This window comes from Amborella trichopoda, chromosome 7, assembly GCF_054954075.1.
Source record: "Amborella trichopoda isolate Santa Cruz 75 chromosome 7, AtrichopodaSantaCruz75HAP2 v2.0, whole genome shotgun sequence".
In the NCBI taxonomy this organism is placed as follows: domain Eukaryota; kingdom Viridiplantae; phylum Streptophyta; class Magnoliopsida; order Amborellales; family Amborellaceae; genus Amborella; species Amborella trichopoda.
In genome coordinates this window covers 7070057-7093459 of record NC_142342.1, presented here as the reverse complement: position 1 = coordinate 7093459, position 23403 = coordinate 7070057, and the positions used below count along the sequence as shown (strand labels likewise).

At 36.2% G+C, this 23403-nt stretch overlaps 1 protein-coding gene across 3 annotated transcripts; it reads left to right on the top strand.

Moving 5' to 3' along the window:
- Positions 1 to 11891: 11891 nt before the first annotated feature.
- Positions 11892 to 23347, top strand: LOC18444198 (NAD(P)-binding Rossmann-fold superfamily protein). Of its 3 annotated transcripts, none has more exons than XR_966997.3 (13): positions 11892 to 12084; positions 12578 to 12674; positions 13106 to 13170; positions 19045 to 19130; positions 19267 to 19351; positions 19445 to 19515; positions 20377 to 20508; positions 20859 to 20974; positions 21103 to 21226; positions 21622 to 21690; positions 22494 to 22614; positions 22768 to 22991; positions 23129 to 23347. XR_966997.3 is itself a non-coding variant. In XM_006854374.4 (12 exons), the coding sequence occupies exons 1-12, from the start codon at positions 11997 to 11999 to the stop codon at positions 22905 to 22907; spliced, it is 1194 nt and encodes a 397-aa protein (XP_006854436.1). In that variant the 5' UTR covers positions 11892 to 11996; the 3' UTR covers positions 22908 to 23347. The 3 variants fall into 3 exon arrangements, 1 of the variants encoding a protein (XP_006854436.1); XR_966998.3 differs by having other exon boundaries at positions 22768 to 23011; XM_006854374.4 differs by having other exon boundaries at positions 22768 to 23347.
- The last annotated feature ends 56 nt before the right edge of the window (positions 23348 to 23403 follow it).

The window sequence follows — 23403 nt, the reverse complement described above, 5'->3', positions numbered from 1 at the left end:
GCCTCATTCACCGTGGTCGAGCCATAAGAACCAAAGTATGAAATAAGAATGTTGGAAGTGGAGGGGGCCATGGCACGAAGCGTCTCTGCACAGAGAAAGATAACTGAGACACTTCCTTAAGGTTCAAATAATTTCACGTCCAAGAATATATTTGCAATCTTTGTGAATAGAGATCCAATCAACCATCATTGCAAGAATGTTTGTTACGAGCCACTCACGGACTCGGACTCGGCCACCAGGTATCAGGATGCTGCAGCGAAAGTTGTCGACTGCACACTTTTCGATCCTTAAAAAATTAGTATGGGTCTCAAAAAACACACTCTTTAAAAACATAAATTCCTTCAGCCACAGTGTTAGGCTGTACTCCTTCATGTCCATGCTGGAGAGAGTTGCTCTTTACGATATGCCGAAGGTGGCAGTGGCTAGTGCCAAACCGGAAAACCGTCCCATAACCATTCCCCATAATAAGCCTAAGGGAAATCACAACAACAATGAAAGAGAAACAATGGAGGCTAAGTAGGGGAAATCGTAGTGATTCAACCAGCACCCCTAAACTCACAACAATCAGTTTAAATATTTTAGCCCAAAAATTTCTTATTTTTTACAAATCTCGATCTTTAAAAACCTGACAATTGTAAAAAAAGAAGAATTTTCGTGCTGAAAAATTTCAGATATTAAAAATCCAAGAAATGAAAAATTTCAGATATTAAAAATCCAAGAAATAGTTAGAAGTAACTAAGTTTCAAATTTGAATAGATTAAGATATTGAAGACTTGAAACATGGGCAATTGGGTATTTTTAAAAGAATTGAGAAAAAATGGGTCACCAAACCGTGTATTGGAACATTGCCTTAAGTCCGCAAGGATTGTCTTCAAGGGAAGGGACAATTAGTAAATAAGCGGTGATATGACTTTCAGGGTCACCCTTTCCACTAAACTTGTTTTTGAACTCGGGGAATATGAACCCTGATAGGAGACTCTCAATGTCCCCTATGGTGTCCTTAAGATAAGATTTTGAGGTACGATATCTGGGACCCCATCTTCTCCAAAGTATCCCGAGAGCTTTTTCAGTGAGCTTTGGGTCGGCTAGCTCATTGACTGACCAGTTCCAATTCATTGGCAGATTGGTTTCTTGAAACTAGTTAGCTAGGTTAGGCTGGTGAAGCAGCCGAGACAATGTGTGCTTGACGCACTTTGCATTGCGATTAGTGCCCGATTCACTTCACACTGCAATTATTATGGTCCATAGGGTATTAGAACATCAATAATTTCAAAAAAAGAAGAAAAGAAACTTTTAATAAGTGAGGGTCTTTAGGGACTATCACTACTTTCAAAAGCTTTTACTTTCATTTGGTTTAAGCTTTTGCTGCCTTGCCACGTCATTTAGTGGACGTGGTTTTCAGGTGTGAAAGGCGGTCAATTACGCTACACATCATACATGAGATGAAGGCGTTTTAAAGAAATTAAATATGACGAAAGATAAGACGTCGCCTAACAACTCCTTTCTCGCTCTCCCTCTTACAAACACAGTGAGCTCCTCTCTCTAGCCGAATTTTTATCGGAAGCTCATTCTCAAATATTTTAGGTAAGTGACTTCATTATCTTGAAATATAATCGGTTCTTTTTAAAAAAATGAAATGAAATAATTACTTCTACTTATTATCATGAATTTTAGGCGCGATAAATTTTATGCGCAAGCGACCTCATTATTTTGAAAAATATTATTTTTAGTAAAATCGTGATATTTTATCTATGTTAGAAATTTTAATGCTGTAAATTCTTAGAAATAAATTTATTTTTCTTGGCTATTATTAGAGAATTTTAGATACTGTAAAATTATTAGAAATAAATGTGATATTTCTGCTTTTAGTTAAATTGTGAGATTTTTTTCTGCTGTTTTGAATATTTAGACATTGTAAAATTCATGTGCAAATGATTGCCTTAGTATTTAAAAACTGATATTTTTGCATTTGATTATAGCATTGTTTGTGAAATGTTTATTTGCAAATTGACATCCCATAAATTGTGAAAATTCCGTATTCTTGGATTTCTATAAGAGTTTTCTATACATACTTGATTGGCAATTATGCTAGAATGTTCTTACGAACTACTACCTTTCTAAATTTGAGCCCAAAATATTTGACTGGTTATTTTTTAAATGTTATTGAAAGTGACTGTTATTAATGGTTTTAGTGAAATTCATATTAATAATTTCAGTGATATACTGAGTACATGATATTGCTGCTTTCAAATGTTTAAAGAGATTTAGAAATACTTTAAGTATGCAAGTGGACTCATCCAGTTCGTCGGTGAGGCATAAGTGGACCTATCCGGTACGTCGGTAGGGATTAAGTAGACTCATCCGGTACGCCGGTGAGGTATAAGTGGACCTGCAGGGATTAAGTAGACTTATCTAGGACACTGATAGGGATTAAGTGGACCCATCAGGACGCTGATGGGGTATATAGGTGACGTACTTGGGACGTCAGTAAGGTAACTTGTAAAATCCTTTGAATTATGCAATGCCGTTAAAATGTTATATGCATTTCAATTACTCGAATTACACTTAATTATGTATTTTTTAAAGTGAAACTGTTAATGCATTTCTGTTAATAGATCTCATTTTTGAGAATATTGATATCTTTCAACCATGATTATTTTTAGGATTATGATGATCACTTACTGAGTAGCCAAACTCATCAAATTATGGTAAACATTTTTTTCAGGATAACTGCGGTTTCATTTTGAGTGCTCGTCAGGATCAACTCTGGAAGATATTGTAGTTGTGCTTAAACTTTCTTTTGTTACTTTGTAAGAATTCGCCACTGTAAATTTGTCCTATCAAGAGATGCATATATGTTTTAACTATCACATCTCAGGAATATCAGTATTGTAAATTCTTGGGGCGTGACAATTATGGTATCAGAGCAATAGGTTTAAGGTTCTTAGGAAATTTAAAGAGAATGTACTTAAAATCACATTTATTGTGTATACAGACCAAGACAAAGTCAAGATCTAAAATAGTTGAAGCTAATATGGAAGGAATTCACAAAGCCTTGGAAAATATGGTTGCTTTAATGCAATATCAGATGGAAAATAACAATTCACCCAGGCAGTCAGTTGCGGGAAATAGTGGGAGTAATATCGAACAATTTAAGAAAATTGAACCCACCTTCTTTTAAGGGTACTGTAAACCCACTAGAAACCGATAAATGGATTATGTAATTAGAGAAAATATTCGAAGTAATGAAATGTCTTGATGATAGGAAAGTGGCCTTGGCAGTTTTTATGTTAGAAGGTGAAGCACAACATTGGTGGCGAATGGCAAAAGGAGTATTGGTAAAAAAAAATAGATCATTGACTTGGGAAGTATTTCTAGAGGCATTTAATGAAAAGTATTTCCCAGATTTTATTCGAGACCAAAAAGAAATGGAATTTCTGGAATTAATCCAAGAAAATCGGACAGTAGCACAGTACGAGGCCAAGTTTACTGAATTGGCCAGGTTTGCACCACATATGATTAGCAATGAGGCAATAAAGGTGAAAAAATTTGAAATGGGTCTCAGACCAACCATTAGAAGCATAATATTAGTCTTAAAATTGAGAACTTGTGCTGAAATAGTGGATTGAGCCCAAATTGTCGAAAAAGATTTCGAAGATTACCAAAAGATGAAAAATCAGAAAAGTCAGGTTAGACCCACATCATCTAATCGACAACAGTTTGAAAGGGCAAATAAGAAGCCAAGGCCCTCGTCATTTCAAAGCCCAATAGAACCATGTAAAAAATGTGGGAAAAAGCATGGATCGAGCCCTTGTTATTGGAATACTGGAGCCTGTTTTAAATGTGGAAAATTGGGACACCAGATTAGAGAATGTCCTAGCCTACAGATGCAACAGCTTCCAAAGCAGGGAGAGATAGCTCAAAAGCCTCAGATGAAGGGAATAGTATTTTCGATCACCCAACAAGACTCTCAGGCCTCAAAATCAGTGATTCAAGATATTCTTACTATCTTCCAAAAAGTAGCTTATGTTTTGATTGATCCTGGATCTACTCATTCATTTGTGTCACCACACTTCGCATGCCACTTAAAGGTAGAACCAGAACTATTAGAATACATTCTAGAGGTAGCCACACCGAAGGGAAATTCAAGTGACACAAATATAGTGTACAAATCCAGTGTAATAAAGATAGAAGAAAAGGAACTGTTGGTTGATTTAATACTCCTAGAAATTCAAGATTTTAATGTAATCTTAGGCATGGATTGGCTTTCTGCATACCATGTAAGTATTGATTGTTACAAGAAAATGGTAACCTTTAGTATTCCGAATCAACCAGTATTTTACTTCAATGGTATCAAAGAAGACTCTCCATCATATTTAATCTCTTGTATTCGAGCTAATCACCTCCTTCGAAAAGTGTGTCAAGGCTTTCTTGCCTATATCAAAGAAGATAGGAAGAAAGAGATAAATTTTGATACCACTCTGGTTATATGAGAATTTCCCGACGTTTTCCCTGAAGAATTGCCAGGATTACCGCATGACAGGGAAGTTGAATTCTCTATTGAATTATTGCCAGAGGTAGCCCCAATTTCTAAGGCATCTTATAGAATGACACCTGCAGAACTTAAGGAATTTAAACAACAATTGGAAGAATTATTAGATAACTGTTTTATCAGGACCAGTGTGTCGCCTTGGGGTGCTCCGGTACTGTTTGTTAAAAAGAAAGATGGGACCATGAGATTGTGTATCGATTATAGACAGTTGAACCAAGTGATAATGAAAAATAAGTATCCATTACTTAGAATTGATAATTTATTTGATCAATTACAATGGAAGTGTTTTAAAAAATTGATCTTAGATTTGGATACCATCAGCTTAAGATTAAAAGTGAAGATGTTCCCAAGACAGCTTTCAAAACAAGGTATGGCCATTATGAATTTTTAGTCCTGCCTTTTGGATTAACCAATGCACCGGCTGCATTTATGGATTTGATGAATCAGGTCTTTAAGCCCTTTTTAGATAAATTTATTGTGGTATTCATCGATGATATTTTAATTTATTCCAAAAATCAGAAAGAACATAAGCAGCATGTAAGAATGGTATTGCAAATATTAAGAGAAAAGAAATTGTATGCCAAACTTAATAAATGTGAATTTGGCTTGAACAAGTGACATTTTTAGGACATATCAAAGGAAGGTATATCAGTTGATCCTTCAAAGGTTGAAGCCGTTGTTAATTAGAAACAACCAAGTAATATGACTGAAGTTCGAAGCTTTTTGGGATTGACAAGATATTACAGAAAATTTGTAGAAGGATTTTCTCGAATCACAACCCCATTGACTCGATTGACACAGAAAAATGTCGAATTTGAGTGGACAAGTGAATGTAAGGAGAGTTTTCAAGAATTAAAAGTTCGATTAACTTCAACACCTATTTTAACTATTCCTGAAGGGAGTGGGGGATTTGTGATTTATAGTGATGCTTCACATAAAGGCTTGGGCTGTGTATTAATGCAATATGGGAAAGTAGTGGCATATGCATTCAGACTGTTGAAAGAATATGAAAAAAAATATCCAATTCATGACTTCGAGCTAGCTGCAATAGTATTCGCTTTAAAAATGTGGAGGCATTATCTATATGATGAGCAATTCGAAATATGCACGGATCATAAGAGCTTGAAATACCTCTTCTCTCAGAAGGACTTAAATATGCGGCAGATAAGATTGATGGATTTCTTAAAAGATTATGATTGAACAATCCATTATCATTCAGGAAAAGCCAACGTTGTGGCTAACGCTCTAAGTAGAAAATCTACGGGAGTCTTAGCTCATCTAATGATCCAAGAAATGATATTGTTAGAGAAAATAGTGGATTGCCATCCGACTCCGTCTATTAATGGTGTGGTAAGTATGATTGCCAACATTAAGGCAGAACCTTAATCCAACAGATTTGATCGACACAAAAGAAAGACCCTCAGCTTATAACAATTGTAGAAGAGGTAAAGCTAAGAAAGAGAGAAGAATTCTCTATATGTAGTGAGGATTTGCTAAGATTCAAATGTCGGATTTGTGTCCCGAATGATGAAAGTGTGAAGAAAGCTATCTTGGAAGAAGCACATCACTCTCGTTATACAATACATCCCGAAAGTATTAAAATGTATCAGGACCTGAAGAAAACCTTTTGGTGGAATAATATGAAAAAAGAGGTAGCATTATTTGTATCTAAGTGCCTAACATGCCAGCAAGTAAAAGCTCAACATCAAAGGCCCGGTGGGTTGTTGCAGCCTTTACCCGTGCTAGAGTGAAAGTGGGAGCACATCTCTATGGATTTTGTCTCTAGCTTGCCTAGAACAAATTCAGGACATGATAGCATTTGAGTCATTGTGGACCGGCTAACCAAAGCTGCCCACTTTCTGTTGATTTGCATGACGTACACTTTGGATCGACCGGCCCACTTGTGCCTTAATGAAATAGTGTGGTTGCATGGAGTTCCGATCAGTATTGTATCGGACATGGATACTCGGTTTACTTCTAAATTTGGGCTAGGCTACAGTCAGCCATGGGGACGAGACTCACATTTAGCATTGCCTTTTACCCCCAAACTGATGGACAATCGGAGATGACCATCCAAACTTTGGAAGATATGCTGAGGGCCTGTGTCATTGACTTTACAGGAAGCTGGAATGACCATTTACCCCTGATTGAGTTTGCTCATAATAATAGCTTCAAAGCCAGTATTCAGATGGCACCATGTGAAGCCCTGTATGAAAGGAAATGCAAGTCACCCATCTGTTGGGACGAAGTTGGTGAAAGAAAGCTTTTGGGGCCAGAAATTGTCCAGGTAACCACAGATAAGATAACATTAATTCGAGAAAGGCTCAGGACAGGTCAGAGTCGGCAAAAGCGTTATGCCGATAACCGACAGAGAGATCTTGAATTTGAGGAAGGTGATCTAGTTTTCCTAAAGATCTCACCAATAAAAGGCATTATGAGATTCGGCAAGAAAGGAAAGCTGAGCCCACGTTACATCGGACTATTTGAAATCCTGAAAAGAATTAGAGGTGTCACTTATAGACTTGCATTACCACCCGAATTGGCAAACATCCACAATGTCTTTCATGTATCATCACTACGAAAATTTCAGCCCGACCCATCCCATATCTTGAAATATGAACCTTTACCGATCAAGAGGGACCTATCCTTCATTGAGCAGCCAATTTTGATACTGGATAGAAGGGTACAAGTGTTGCGCAACAATGAGATTCTTTTGGTCTGTATATTAAGGCAGTACCATTCAAGAGAGGAGTCGATTAGGGAACGAGCAGACGATATCAGAGAAAAATATCCCTATCTTTTTCAGTAATCAGGTACACAAATTTAGATGACAAAATTTCTTTAAAGGGGGAAGAATGTAAGAATCCTAAACTTTCATAAAAAAAGGAAAAAAAAAAAAAAGAAGAAATTTTTAATAAGTGATGGTCCATATGAGCATGATGGTCCTTAGGGACCATCACTACTTTCAAAAGCTTTTACTTTCATTTGGTTTAAGCTTTTGCTGCCTTGCCACGTCCTTTAGTGGACGTGGTTTTCAGGTATTAAAGGCGGTCAATTACGCGACACCTCATACATGAGATGGAGGCCTTGCCACGTCCTTTAGTGGACGTGGTTTTCAGGTATTAAAGGCGGTCAATTACGCGACACCTCATACATGAGATGGAGGCGTTTTAAAGAAATTAAATAGGATGAAAGATAAGACGTCGCCTAACAACTCCTTTCTCGCTCTCCCTCTTACAAATGCAGTGAGCTCCTCTCTCTAGCCGAATTTTTATCGGAAGCTCATTCTCAAATATTTTAGGTACTTCATTATCTTGAAAAATAATCCGTTCTTTTTAAAAAAATGAAATGAAATAATTACTTCTACTTATTATCATGAATTTTAGGCGTGATAAATTTTATGCGCAAGCGACTTCATTATTTTGAAAAATATTCTTTTTAATAAAATCGTGATATTTTATCTATGTTAGAAATTTTAAATGCTGTAAATTCTTAGAAATAAATTTATTTTTTTTGGCTATTGTTAGAGAATTTTAGATACTGTAAAATTATTCGAAATAAATGTGATATTTCTGCTTTTAGTAAAATTGTGAAATTTCTTTCTACTATTTTGAATATTTAGACATTGTAAAATTCATGTGCAAATGACTGCCTTATTATTTGAAAACTGATATATTTGCATTTGATTATAGCATTGTCTGTGAAATGTTTATTTGCAAATTGACATGCCAGAAATTGTGATAATTTCGTATTCTTGGATTTCTATAAGAGTTTTCTATACATACTAGATTGGCAATTATGCTAGAATGTTCTTACGAACTGCTACCTTTCTAAATTTGAGCCCAAAATATTTGACTGGTTATTTTTCAAATGTTATTGAAAGTGACTGTTATTAATGGTTTTAGTGAAATTCATATTAATAATTTCAGTGATATGTTGAGTACGTGATATTGCTACTTTCGAATGTTTAAAGAGATTTAGAAATACTTTAAGTATGCAAGTGGACTCATCCGGTTCGCCGGTGAGGTATACGTAGACCTATCCGGTATGTCGGTAGGGATTAAGTGGACTCATCCGGTACGCCGGTGAGGTATAAGTGGACCTGCAGGGATTAAGTGGACCTATCTGGGACGTCGATAGGGATTAAGTGGACCCATCGGGATGCTGATGGGGTATATAGGTGACCTACTTGGGATGCCAGTAGGGTAATTTGTAAAATCCTTTGAATTATGCACTGCTGTTAAAATGTTATATGCATTTCAATTATTCGGATTATACTTAATTATGCATTTTTTAAAGTGAAACTGTTAATGCATTTCTGTTAATAGATCTCCTTTTTTAAAATATTAATATCTTTCAACCATGATTATTTTTAGGATTATGATGATCACTTACTGAGTAGCCAAACTCATCAAATTATGGTAAACATTTTTTTCAGGATAACTGCGGTTTCATTTTGAGTGCTCGTCAGGATCAACTCTAGAAGATATTGTAGTTGTGCTTAAACTTTCTTTTGTTACTTTGTAAGAATTCGCCACTGTAAATTTGTCCTATCAAGAGATGTATATATGTTTTGACTGTCACATCTCAGAAATATCAGTATTGTAAATATTTGGGGCGTGACACCGCTTAGAGTCTAGATCTGATTGTGTCTTAGTTTTCTAATTTTCACCAAATCAAATATACTCAAATACTTTGAAGAAGAGAGCTCATCTCAAGCTTCTAGGTTCCACTTGTTAGTCACAGTTGGGTTTTCATTATTTACTACTTTTGATTCTTTATATATATATATATATATATATATATATATATATATATATATATATATATATATATATATAGGGATAATCTAAACTTCAAACCATTCTAATTACAAAGGTTCAAGATCGAGAGAGTTGTGAATGGTGGATTTATTAATTTTGTAGTCTTTTTTTTAAAAAAAAGTTATTTTTATGATACATTTTGTAAATATTACTACAAAATAAAAGGTACTTTTGTCATCTCCATAAGGGGTAAAATTGAAAATTTAACTAAAAGACAACGGCACTCTATAAATAAAGTTTCAGCACATTAACTTCTAAAATACCATTGTACTTTTGGAAAAATTTCAAATTTGCCTTGTGTGATAGTAATGTTAGACAATATATATATATATATATATATATATATATATATATATATTATGGACTTCAATTTGATTCCTAGAATCTTTCAACATGGGTTATTGAAGCTTTGTTTCGATCCAAAAATCTGATTATTGAGGTTTTCAATAAAACATTGCACTTTAGTCAATCAGAGACTATTTATTTGATTTTAAGGAGACCCTAACGACTAACATGTTCACCAGAAAATTTTAATTCTCTAGTTGTGTTGTTTTTCTCTCAAGTCCTCTCTCTCTCTCTATTTTTTTTTTTTTGGGTAGTAAGTGGGGAAGACAAGCCTCTACCCGTTTTTTCAAGTAGAATAGGAGTTAGCTTTTTTGAAGGTATTAGTGGGATGGTATTAGTGGTGCGATTAGAAACCACAAAGTGGTGACTAGGGTGTGGGGTACTACCACCACGACCCAACCCTTCTCTCTCTCTCTCTCTCAAAACTTTGAGACAGGCTAATAAAGAAGGATTATAAAACTTCCAGATGTACACAATTCTAGCTTCCAAGGACCTAAAATGTCCTAGTTCCAAGAAATTTTTATTACCTAAGATGAAGCTTTATTAGACAATTATGAAGCCTATATCTAAAAACTTTCAGATTAATAAAGACGGATTCTAAAACTTGTAGATCTACACAATTCCAGCTTCCAGGGACCTAAAACGTCCTAGTTCCAAGAATTTTTTATTACCTAACATGAAATAAAAACATGGGTGTTGCTATCTTTAGGTCCTTACATATACCTAGGTTTTTTTAGGGAAAATTATGGATGTCTCTTGAAATGTATTTTGGAGACATCCAAACCCTCGATACTTTCATATCACAACCGTTAACTTAATTACTGGTTTTTCTTGCTTTTACCCACAAAATAAAAGAGTTATGATTTTTATAACAAAATTACCCTGAGTTATGATTTTTATAACAAAATTACCCTTTTTAGGACACGTACGCTCACGTTTCAATCAACTCTCGTGGCATGCCGCTTGAAGCAAAAATTGGAATCAATCTTGCACAAAATTTGCCAAACCCATATATGTGGCTCGACATAGGCACAACAAAGTACTGCATCAAAAGAACATGGGCAAAGATTTGATCCGACAGAAACATGTGATGGACCAATCATTATAAACTACAAGCCAGTCTGGCATATTTTTGCAATATCCTTCATGGCAAAAACAATGAAAAATGCGGTTTGATACAAAAGTGTGTTGGGCCAGTAGTGGCGTTTATGGAATTCAAAATCTAAAGCCAGTCCGATATACTTTTGTGCTAGATTGGAATTTAGCTTCAAATTCAAGAAACCTCACTACCAGTCCAGCATACTTTGTGCCGAACTACACGTTCCTATTTCAAGATGGGGGAGAGAGAGAGAGTCATATAAGGTAGAGAGAGTTTTACCAAGTAAGGGAGGATTAAAAGGGTAGTTTAGTCTTTAATATATTTACTTTTAATTGGGGTAAGTACCTGGTTTCTATGCGGCCAAGCTCGCATATGTAGAAATACGGGCCTCTTAATAAATCTATTTTTTAGATAGATTTTAAGGCTTAATTTTTAAGGATATGAACCTCTAACATGGAGATCATGAATATGGAAAAAAAAAAAAATTAAAATTAAAAATAATAATTCTAGCAAGAAAATATTTGAACAATTAGTTTCCATTATTTTTAGATGGAACACCTACTTGAGATGGATGCTTTACACTTTCGGGACCGCATGTGTAGCAATGCCGTCCAGCCCGTATGAAACAATTTTCCTTGGGGTAAAATAAGTGAAAAAGGAATTAATTGAGTTAGGTATGGGATTCGAAAATGGAAAACATTGATATAAAGTTGCAACTTTAAAATTTAGAATTACAAATGCACCTCAAAAATCTATGAGAAAGGTTGTTTTAATGTTGAAAAACCCATTAATTGATCATCTCGACATTGAGATGTATGAATATGCAAAAAAAAAAAAAGTTTTTAAGTTTGAAAAATAGTAAATTTGGATCACATTATCTAGGTAATCTATTTTAAAGATTTTTATTTTTCTTATAGATATACTTAATTTAACTATTTTTAAAATTTAAAATTTCCTAATTGGATATGAAAATAGATTTTGATGTGTCAACCTCGTACAAACCACACCGTGTCAAAATTATTGGGAGGGTGGACGTCTACAAGGTACATTTCGGGGGTATCCAAACTTTTTCATCTTTTTAGACTTGCATTACGTTTGGTCTTCTCCCTCGCGCTCCGCACACCCTTTCTCCCTCTCTCTCACTGTGCAATTACTCTGTGAACTGAGAAATTAGGGCATGATGCAGGTCTCTTCAAGGCGCCTAGGGCACATTATCAGACCCTCTAATGGCCTCTCTTCGCTCCAGTCTCTTTACTTGCACCCTGGTACTCCTGCTTTTTCTCATATTTCTGCCTTTTCTTGGCATTTATGGTTGAATTTTGATACCTTTTCTTTCCTGATCTCCTCTCTTCAAATTTTTATCTGAACAAAAATTAGTTGAAATCAGTTTGCTTCTGTAGATTCTGGTTCAGATTATAGAGTTGTTTTTTCATGCCAAGGAGCTCATTATGGAGGAAATGAGCCATTTTGTTTGGTTTCCTGTTTACTTTTTCTTTGTCGAAAAATTGAAAACTATGTACCACATAGTGAAATGGATCAAATTTTGAGTAAAGTTTATTTTTTTATGTTCAATAATTGAATAACGGTATTTGTTTTTGTGTTTTCATGATTTTCATATGCTGTTATTGTTTGTCGCTGGAATGCCTCATCCTCGTTTATTTATTATATTTATTTATATATTCATTTGAGTGTTTATCTGGTTTTTATTCTGTCAATTCGGTACGCAAAATGAAATTACTAATTTTGTGCTCTCTTTAGATCATAGAGTGGATCATGCTCGATATGGGTCATCTGTTGCCCTTAAGGGTTCAGGCTACCTGGTACGCAAAGGTACAGGTGGCAGGTCTTCTGTTAGGTACTTCCTGAACAACAATTTAGTTTACTTTTGCTAACATAAAGATTTGGTTTTTCCCATTGAATTTTCATTTTATTGAATGATGAATTTCTAAACCAATATGTTACTGGTTTGGCAAAAGGAATGTATTTTTCATCTTATTTCACCATTATGACATGTAGCGCCTATTTATTTTAACTGAGCTTGCAACTTTCATGAATGGTTTTGTGCTGGGGTACATTTGTGTGAGAGCAATCTCTACTCTTGATTCAGAACATTGCTGAATTTTGTGTGTATAAACTGCAATGCCACCCTTGTGCTCATTTGTATGTTACTTGTAAATGGTGTCTGGTTGTGACGGTCTGTGTAGCTTTACAAGTTGCTACTTCTCTTTTCGTTTTTCCTACTTTTGGATTCAAGATCATTTAATGTTTCTGGATTGTTCATGGCAGTGGTATCATTGCAACTGTATTTGGGGCAACTGGATTTCTCGGTCGATATCTTGTGCAGCAGCTAGGTGTGTTTTTTTACCATACGTAGATCAATGCCTTAAATGTGACTGACTTTTATTTTTTTTTCCTTCTTTGGTGCATGCATTCTTTTTTTTATCTTGATTAGTGAAATTCATCTGTTATTCAGTTTACAGGCACAACATATGAATCATAGATTATCCCCAGCAAATAAAAATTCTGAAACCATCGTTCATATCTTTCTAGGATTTTAGCCTTCTCATTAACTGCCCTTGGCACTTGTGAAAAGGAAAACATTTAGTCTGTCACCTATTTTGAAAATCTTTTCCATGATGTCTGCAAGTCCGTTCTCTGTTGTGAAACCCATTTCATGATGTTAAGTCTTCCTCTATACCATGAAAAGTCTCAAAAAAACATTGGGAGAATACTTTTCCCTATGGTGCATTTATTTTTATGATATAAATGGAACTTCTTTTTTTAACAAAGTAGAAGGATTACAAAGGCATAAACTGATATTGATCAATAGTGACTTCATTGAATTTGTTAGAGCAGAAAAATGCTTAAGGAACTAGAGAAGTATCTTAGGAGGGGTTGCATAGATCTAGACCCTTCCTTACTGCGCTGAGAAAGTTTAATATTGTTTGGTTCTAAGGAACATAGATTCAAATGAAGACATTCACAAAAATCTGTATGTTTGACATCTTGCAGCAAACCCACCCTATGGTTGGCAGCCACTAAAATTGAGAGAAATTTCTTCAATGATGTAAAACGCTAAAATAATTACAGACTCACTGATCCCTCTCTGTGGAGGTTTATTTTATTGATGGGAACAGTGGTTCTGAACTTTTACATACCACTTAGAGGGAGAAAACCGTTCATTCTACATCCATGTAGATTTAGGACTTTTCAAGGAGAGAGAGATTAAGTTTCTATAGAATGGAAGAGTACCTTTAATGAGGACCAAGTCATACAAGAAATGTTGACTCCATTTTATAACTTCATACTACAGAGAGATATAAAACAAGGTCTTTTGAAAAGGTTCTCTTCGGACTTCAAAAGTCTCATAGATACTGTGCTGACTTCATAGTTTCGAAGTGTATTAAAATAATCTATATCGTCATTAGAGGGGCTGAGTCTCTTATAAAAAGCAGGAAATCGACTAAACATCTGGGGGTAGAACTCTGTGTTTATAAACTCAGACTACAGCATGGAACCAGGCAGGACTTAAGCCTGAATCAATGGGTCTGACTTGGCTGTTTCCAAGGTTTTTCAATGAGTCCGAGCAAGGTTTAAAAAAATGCTAGGTGACCGCACAGAACCTTGGGCGCCCTGTAGTACAGATTTTATAAAGATATAATATGTACATATATTTGTGTCAATTTTGTATTTTATTGCATTTGGAAATATTGTAACATGCTTCATACAAACATATGACATATCGCATGTTGAGAATAAACTTGTTCAAAATTTCAAAATTCAAACCATACAAAATTTAAAGAGTCTAATAGGATATGTATTAGTAGTCTCCAACTCTCCATATTCCATAATAAGTAGAAAAGTTTAGGAAGTTTCTTCAAACCACAAAAAATACTTTTGATTTTTAGCAATAGGCATATTCCATAATAAGTAGAAAATTTTAGGAAGTTTTTTCAAACCATAAAAAATACTTTTGATTCTTAGAAATAGGTATAGCTAAGAGGGTTTATGGAATTATTCTTTTAACTTTGGCGCTTGAAAATAACCCTCATTACCTATTTAAATCTTTTTAGGGGTCAAAATTACCCCCTTTGCCGTTTTGGGTATTTTTTTTTTTAAATAAAAAACCGACATCCCTGGGCACCCACCCAGGTACCTCTGCCCAGAATGGGCCGCCTAGAACTAGGCATTCAGTGCATAGGGTCTTGGGCGCCTTGGCGGGCGGCGGACCGTTTTTTGAAACATTGAGTCGGAGTATCCCAAGCTAGTTCAAGTCGAACTCATTGAATTTTAAAATATTGCTTTTTCTAATTAAGGAACATGAAACTTGGTAGATTTTTTTATTAAAATGTAACTAGAGATGGGAAAAGAATGACAAAATGAGCGAAACAACCTACTAAAATGGACAATTCAATAGTGAAAAGAAATTCTTTATTTCTTTTTTATGATAACTGAAATAACACACACATGCATATACCAAGGCATAATATTATCGTGTGCAATTTCAACAATGAAGAACCTACCTTTATTGCCTATTATAGGGATGAGCCCATGGCCCTAGCGGTCTGGTTGGCAAAGCCCAGACGTGATGTCGTACATTCCATTTTTACTAATTATATATAGTCATCAACATGTTAAAAAAAATTAATTTTTAGACCAATACAATTTGCTAAGATTTTCATCATCGTCATCATCATTCACGCCTTATCCCAATTATTATTTTTTGAGTGTTAACTGTAATTTCATCGAGTAAATGAGATTACAAAGACAAAATAAGAAAGTCAAGAAAGAAGAGAGGGATACGAAGAAGGAGAAGAGGAGAAGGGAAGTGAATAGCCTTCAATGTGAGGTTCACTCTAGCTAGCAAATCTGCTTCGCCATTTTTCTCTTTGTGAATATGGATGAAGGTCACCTCCTTACCTTGAGTCGCCTTGACAATCTCGTCCATGATCAAGGTGAACCTCCAAGGGACCGAGCTAGGATTCTTACACCAATTGACAACAATAGCTGAGTCCCCCTCGACTATTTCCTTATCCCAATTGTTTGGGTCAGCTCCATGAATCATGTTCCTCTGTTTTTTTCTATCAAGGGCCATACCCTCAGTAAGACCAAAAGTGACCATGTTGTTTCTCGCTACTTTTATCCATATCCTTTTGGGGCCTTCCTCTTGCCCTTCTAGAGCCTCCACTTGAACCAAATCGCACTTCCTAACCAAGTGTTGTAGCAAGTCTACGTTGCACATGACTAGCCCACCTAATTCTACTTTCCCTCGTCTTGTAGCCTATTGAAGCCACACCTAAATGCCCTTTTATGTATTCATTCTGAATGCTATCCTTTCTTGGCTTGCCACTCATCCATCTCAACATCCTCATCTCAGCCATGCTTATCCTATGGATATGTTGTTCTTGACCGTCCAACATTCTGTCTCATAAAACGTGGCTGATCATACAACCATCCTATAGAACTTCCTCTTAGTATGTGGTGATCACATAAAACTCCTGATGCATATCTCCACTTTGCCCACAATAAAATATAAATATACTAATATTTTAACAATAAAATATAAATACAATAAAATACAAATAAAATAAAATATTAATATAAATTTACTAAGATTTTAACAATTACAAATACAATAAATATGCTATCTGTATAGTAAATATTTGGGACTTCTACAGTAACACAATCCCCTTCTCTTTTCTAACTTCAGCTTATAACCCTCTTTCTCTCACTAACCCTCTCTGACCCCTATCAACACAATCCCTTTTTCTCTCTCTAAGCCCAAATTACAACTCTCTCGAATCCTCATGGATCTTATCCAACAACACAATGCCCTTCTTTCTCACAACAAAATCCACGTCTTCATCTTTCTCACTCAGCTTTCTCCCTTTTCTCCTAGAGGCACAAGCCCCCTGTCTGTCAAACCCATGATAAAACTTTGGTGTTTCTCTCTCTCAAGACTGTTATCAAATTGCCATCTCTCTCTCCTCTCTCTCTCTCTCTCTCTACTGTAAGCCACGCTTTCTCCCTCTAATCTACTGCAGAGCGAACAATCACAAACCACCTGCTTCAATAAGATGGGGAAAGTGATCTGTACACATTGCTTAGTGTCTTCACAATATCCTTACTCCTTAGTATCTCGCTTCCCTGCCAGCAAACCAGGGCATAGGCCACCAAATGCTTTCTCACTCTGTTCAGCCCTTTGTATCACATCCAGGAGTAATTAAGGGGGTATGTGGCCCATCTTATTCTGCTCTTTAGGGCGCAAAAAGCCAAGCCAAGAAAAAATCGTCTCTCTCTCTCTCATTCTTCTTCTCTCTCTAAATCTCACTCCACCCAGCACTGCCGCAGTGCACATCTATCTTGGTCTCCCTCTTATTGTGATGAATAGCAAGATATCTATCTCTCTATCATTGGGCCTTTCTCTATGGATTTGTGTCTTCATACCTCTATTATTTTTCGCCGTCTACTGGTTGAAGAGAGAAGTTATTGTGAGAGAGGACGTCTGCTTATCACAGGGAACTGGAAAGGGAGAGGGATGAGAAATGAATGAGAGAGAGAGAGAGAGAGGTTAGAGAGACTTCAAAGTACAACTCTCTGTCTCATTAGAAAAAAGGTAAACTGAATAAAAAATTCTAAATTATAGCACATGGTTGTATGGATCAATTCTTATGTAATATATCTAGGTACATTTGTGTATGTAGCATCGAGTATATACATATACTTTATCGTAGAGATCCCAATATATTTTGGCATGAACCTGTAAACCCTTCCAAATTCCCCACATACATAGATCACAAAATCCTCAGCATCATGTTTGCCATGAAATGTACGCTGCAATATTACATGTCAACTGCACCAACCATAAAGAATTATGCTAGTTTATTTAGGATAAATAACTTTATAAGTGATAATAGAATGGCAATGTACAAAATTTCGTGTCACAAATCACTAATCAAACAGGGGGCCAAAAAACCAACCACAAAGCTTTTTACAGTTAGCAAAGAAACTAAAAGGTAAGCCAGTGGGGAAGCAGGCCTATTTACATCCCGGGACATAGGGCCTCATTGGAAGCCCACAAAATCACATCCATGGAATCCCCTTCCACCTGAAGGACCCCAACTGCCTTTTATAGTTTGGGGCCCAGAAGATGCTCATTTGCCTTTACCTTGGTGGAAGTGGGGTCTGCCGGTTGAGTCCATGACCCTGATGAAGCCTGAGTAAGAGATAAGGTAGTCTCCCTAACGGTTTCTAAACAAGCCACCTACGCTCGACCTGCTGGGGTTGCTAGGGAGCAACCATTAAGAATTAGTTTAATTGTGTATTATTTGTTATGTTTTCTAAAAATTTAAACATAGAAGAAAAAATGGATGCTTATGCATGACCAAAGCAAATGAAAGGTACAATAAAAGAACAATGACAATTAAAAGTCCTTATGACCATAATTCTCTGTAAAGACCGCTATGAGCTAATTAATATTTGGTCATTTAGGAGGGGCTCCATGGTTGTGTTGAGAATCACAAATACAGAACTTAAAGCATATTCCCTTTAACATATCCATACAGTATCTTTTCTTTTCGGTAAGTTCATTAGGGGTTTGAGCTGGTAGCCTGGTACCCCACCCATTGTATTCATGTGTAAAGAATGTAAAGAAAGAGAATATACAAGGCTGAATATGTAAGGGGGCTCTCACCAGGTCACAATGTACAAGTCTTCTCAATACATCTCTCAAATTTATACACTTAGACCTCTCTTCATGAGGGGAGCAACTCCCATCTGTTGTGGATAAGGAGTTCAAGCGCATCCCTTAATGCAGTTGTGTGACTGTTTTGAACGATATCCATAAAATACTATTCAATCCCTTAGTATGGTTCAGTTGATAGTTGAATGTTCGACATTCTGAAGAGTGTGACACTCAGTGATCAGTGGGGAAGGAAAATGACTTCTGAAACCCTAATAGCTTATGATTGAAATACCATTTCTCCAATTTTATGTCATCTTTTTTTTCTTCCAATGTGCATCATCCTTGAGAAACCACACCCTAATACACCAGAATTATCATTAACTCACTCAAATAACTGATGAAGAAGAAAGGGATACTCATTGACCCTAGTCCATTGAGGTTTCCTTTTGCTTATGCTGTAAACTGCTTATTTTGCATTGTTTTCCGTGCAGTTTTTGGCATTTTGTAATTTTGGCTCCTCTTGCATGTTGTTTACTACCAGCTAAAATGGGATCTCAAGTGCTAGTTCCATTTCGTGGATGTGAGGATTCCCATCGACATCTCAAGCTAATGGGTGATCTTGGCCAGGTGTTCTTATAAACTTCTGTCACTTGCAATATTCTCTGTTAATTGCTGAATTATGCTGTTTATGCTCTGTGTTATTGACATTTTCTTCCTTTTACTGTGCCACTTATTGTCTGATTAAGTGTTTAAATTTGGTTAGATAGTGCCAATGAAATACGATCCACGGGATGAGGGCTCAATCAAGGCAGTTATGGCAAAGGCTAATGTTGTTATCAACCTCATTGGTATGCACTTGTTTTCATGGCTAATTTATTGCTTACCTTAATGTGGGACACAGGCAACAACACTGAATAAGCTATTCTATTTTGTGCTGGCAGGTAGGGAGTATGAGACCAGAAACTATAGTTTTGAAGAAGTCAACCATGTTATGGCCGAACAACTTTCAATGGTTGGGTCTTGTTTGTCTTTACATGTTGTTAACTCTACATTATTCTGTTTAGCTAAATGCAGTGCCTTAGCCAATGCCTTAAAAAGACAAGATCTGCCTGCCTAGGCCAAGGTGGCCTGGCTTTAGACATTTCCCTAGAGGCCACCTTGGCCATTTAGGTGTCCAACCGCCTAGGTGGCCGTCTTGATTGCCTAGATCCTTGGCCTACACGGCTGCCTCGATTGCTAGGCAGTCACCTCCCAAAAACATTACATGTGTCACTTATTTTTTCTAGTTTCAGCTGCCTTGAATTGAGGCAGCCACTCACCTTTTTTTAAACATTTGGTATTGATTACCAAATAACCACATGCCGTCTTTTGTTTTCCTTGATACTTGGTGTTCACATGTATTTCAATTTTTTCGTTTAAGAAGGCAGGTTTTTTTTTTTTTTTTTAATGCTGTTAACTGTTGTATTAAGAAGAAGTAAGTACAGGGTCTGTAGAGGAGTCCCACAGACTGGGCCTCTTGCCAAAAGAATGATATATTTAAACGACATGGATTTTGAGGAAGTGACGGAAGATTCCCACTCATCATAATGGTTAATTTCGATTAATGAATAACTTTTTCTAACATAACTGGGAAGCATGAGAATTGAGTCTTTCCCATCTTTGTATGGTCTGGACACACTCATTATTCACATTTTGATGAATGCTGATAGTGTGATTACCAAGAAACCAGAACAAGTTGAATGACAAGTCCATCATCATGCCAATGCTTTAATATTTAGCGACAAAGATGCTAGTTTTGAATGTTTTAGAAGCATTTTAAGGAAATATATGGTTTGGCGCATTTGCCTTACTAGTGCTCTTCATATCTTTGCAGATCGCTAAAGAACACGGTGGCATCATGAGATTTATACAGGTTTCTTGCCTTGGGGCATCATCGTCATCTCCATCGAGAATGCTTAGAGCCAAAGCTGCTGCAGAGGAAGCCATTCTCAGGCAATTTCCAGAGGTATAATTTGCCTCTATGGGTATATTTTGTGAATATAACCTGGGCAGGACTGCAATTCTGTCACTTGGACTTCATCTACTAAAATAGAAATAAAAGGAAATGAGAAGCTGGAAGCCATATTTCAGGAGCTGCTAGAGTATTTTGTTACTTCTAAACCCAACTTTTATTTTCTTATATATTTTTTTTGTTGCTTGTTAAGAAAAAGCTTAGGCTTAGCAGTAGGGTTGTCTGGAATTGTAATTGTTGTCTACAGATATTGAAGACTTTTCTCTTCTTTTGCCATGAACTAGCCAATGCTTGTCAATTAGCTCCTATAGTGATCTTATGACAATTTGCTTTATGGAATGCAGGCTACGATTATGAAGCCTGCTGTTATGATTGGGACAGAAGATCGCATCCTTAATCGGTGGGCGCAATTCGTGAAAAAATGGAGTTTTCTTCCACTCATTGGAGATGGGTCCACGAAGTATGCCATCTGTGCTATTCCTTAAGCTCAATTTTCATTGGAAAATTATTCTGTTTGCTGCTTTCTAAGTTGAATTGCTTGAAATTTAGACTCGTTTTGGTCAGCAGATTCTAACATACTGATTTCAGAATCCAGCCAGTTTATGTAGTTGATGCTGCCGCTGCTATTATCGCTTCCCTCAAGGATGATGGCACTAGCATGGGGAAAACTTATGAATTGGGTGGCCCAGAAGTTTTTACTGTACATCAACTGGTAATTTTTTCTCTAATTTTCATAAGACAATTGGTATTTTTAAGGGAAAATATCAGGATAATATGTGGAACACCTGCGTATAGATCATGCAGTACAGTTGGGTTGTACTTGAACTCCCTAATTATCCTTTTTTTAACAACTATTTCACCTGTGGTCTTGTGTTGAAAATAGCAAAGAAGCTTGCTTTAAACCAGGGGTAAAATGGGCATCTTGAGAAATAACAAGTTTAGATTCTACTGACTTATTGGTTCTGCTGGTTTTTCTATTTTGTGGACCTCTTGCATGGTCCTGTTGGTATTCGCTGGCCTGATATTTTCCCTGTTTCAAATAAATTATGTCTGTTAACAATCCACTAGCCAATGACTCGTCTTTACTGACACCCATGCATCATGCAGGCTGAATTGATGTACGACACTATTCGTGAATGGCCTCGTTACGTGAAGGTCCCTTTTCCCATTGCAAAAGTAAGTGGATTACCCCATTTTTGTTAAGTAGTGGTCTAGTGAGAGAAAAGTTGCTACCGTATTTCATGACCTCAGCGCTGTAGTGAATATCATTTTCTGAGAAGTCTGAAGAAGATAGGGCAGTCCCATGAATTACAGGAGCAGAATCTTGATATTGTTGTTATATTTAATAATCAGTAAATCATGTATATTGGTTGGGTAGTGTAAGCGTTTTAGAATTGGATCTCAAGTAAATCAGTAAATTATATATTTCTGTTGGTTTGTCTGTTCACAGCATTTATCATTGTTTTAAGTGTTAGGAATATAGGGCATTCCTTTCGAGTGATTGAATATAATTTCAATGTTTTCATCATTACGTAAATAATGTTTGTTGGGCATTTTATAATCTTTACCGATGGATGGTTAATAAATAATTAAGTATACCCAACTTCCGGATATCGAATAGTTGTGAATTGTTGAACAATCGTAAGGATACTAACAGAAAATCTGAATTTCATGAGTTTTAGGGTGAGAGTTATTTCTTATTGAAAATAAAACGTGACTGAAATAACTTTGGAATTTCAGAAGTTAAGTTGGATCTTTTCAGGTTTGTCTGAACTTATAGATTTCAGTGTCAATTAAACACATTGTTTGTGAAGTGTGTCAGCAATTTTGAACTTTATGCTAGCAATTTGGGATTGTTAAGAGCGTTAACAATTTGGAACTTTATGCTAGCATGTTAAGTAACCAAAAAGAATTGGGCATTTTCTTCTTTTCCTGACGTCACTGATGATTGACCTCTGTTTGATTGTTTGCTTATGTAGGCTCTTGCATCTCCAAGAGAAATCTTGCTGAGAAAAGTTCCATTTCCTCTGCCCACCCCTGATGTTTTCAATTTAGATTATATCAACTCTCTTACAGTGGATACTGTAGTCTCTGAAAAGGGTTTGTTTCGATGCTCTCTCTCTCTCTCTCTCTCTCTCTCTCTCTCTCTCTCTCTCGCACTGGGGGTGTGTGTGTGTATGCGCGTGCACGCACATGTGTTTGTGTGTATAGAAGTGAATTATTAACTAATGTAATTATTGTTGCTTGTTGCAGCTCTCACATTCGAGAATTTGGGGATTGTACCTCGCAAGCTGAAAGGCTATCCTATCGAATTTCTCATTTCTTATCGCAAGGGTGGGCCACAATATGGTTCTACTGTTAGTGAGAGAGTAACAGGCCCTGAGTATCAGTGAAGGGGTTCCACTTCCATTCATCTTCAATTTCCAAGTGCCTGATATTCACTGAGTGTTAGTGGATGAAAACCTGAGTTTTAGCAGGCATGGGATTCCTTGCAAATGTTATGTATCCAAGTCTTTTCAACATGCATCTTTGTACTGAACAGAAAAAAGATTTTAACATGCGTCCTTGTATTCATTGTACCCTCTGATGATTGCTTACCGTTGTTGTTTATCAGGCTTCATCTAGAGGGTCAGTTTGCACCAAGATTAGCTGAGAGAAGAATAAATAGTTTGAGGCCCTTGAAACTTGACGGGTATGGACCATTTTATTGGTACTTTCTTGTTAATTAACACCTCTTTGAATGTTTGGGAACATGGGAAGGCTTCCTTTTGTTTGTGTTTTGGAGTGAAACTGTTGGAAAAACAAAAGAAATAAAAAAGATTTTTTATTTTTATTTTTTATGTCAAGGTGATATTACTTAGTTGTGTTCATAATGCAATGTGATCCAAT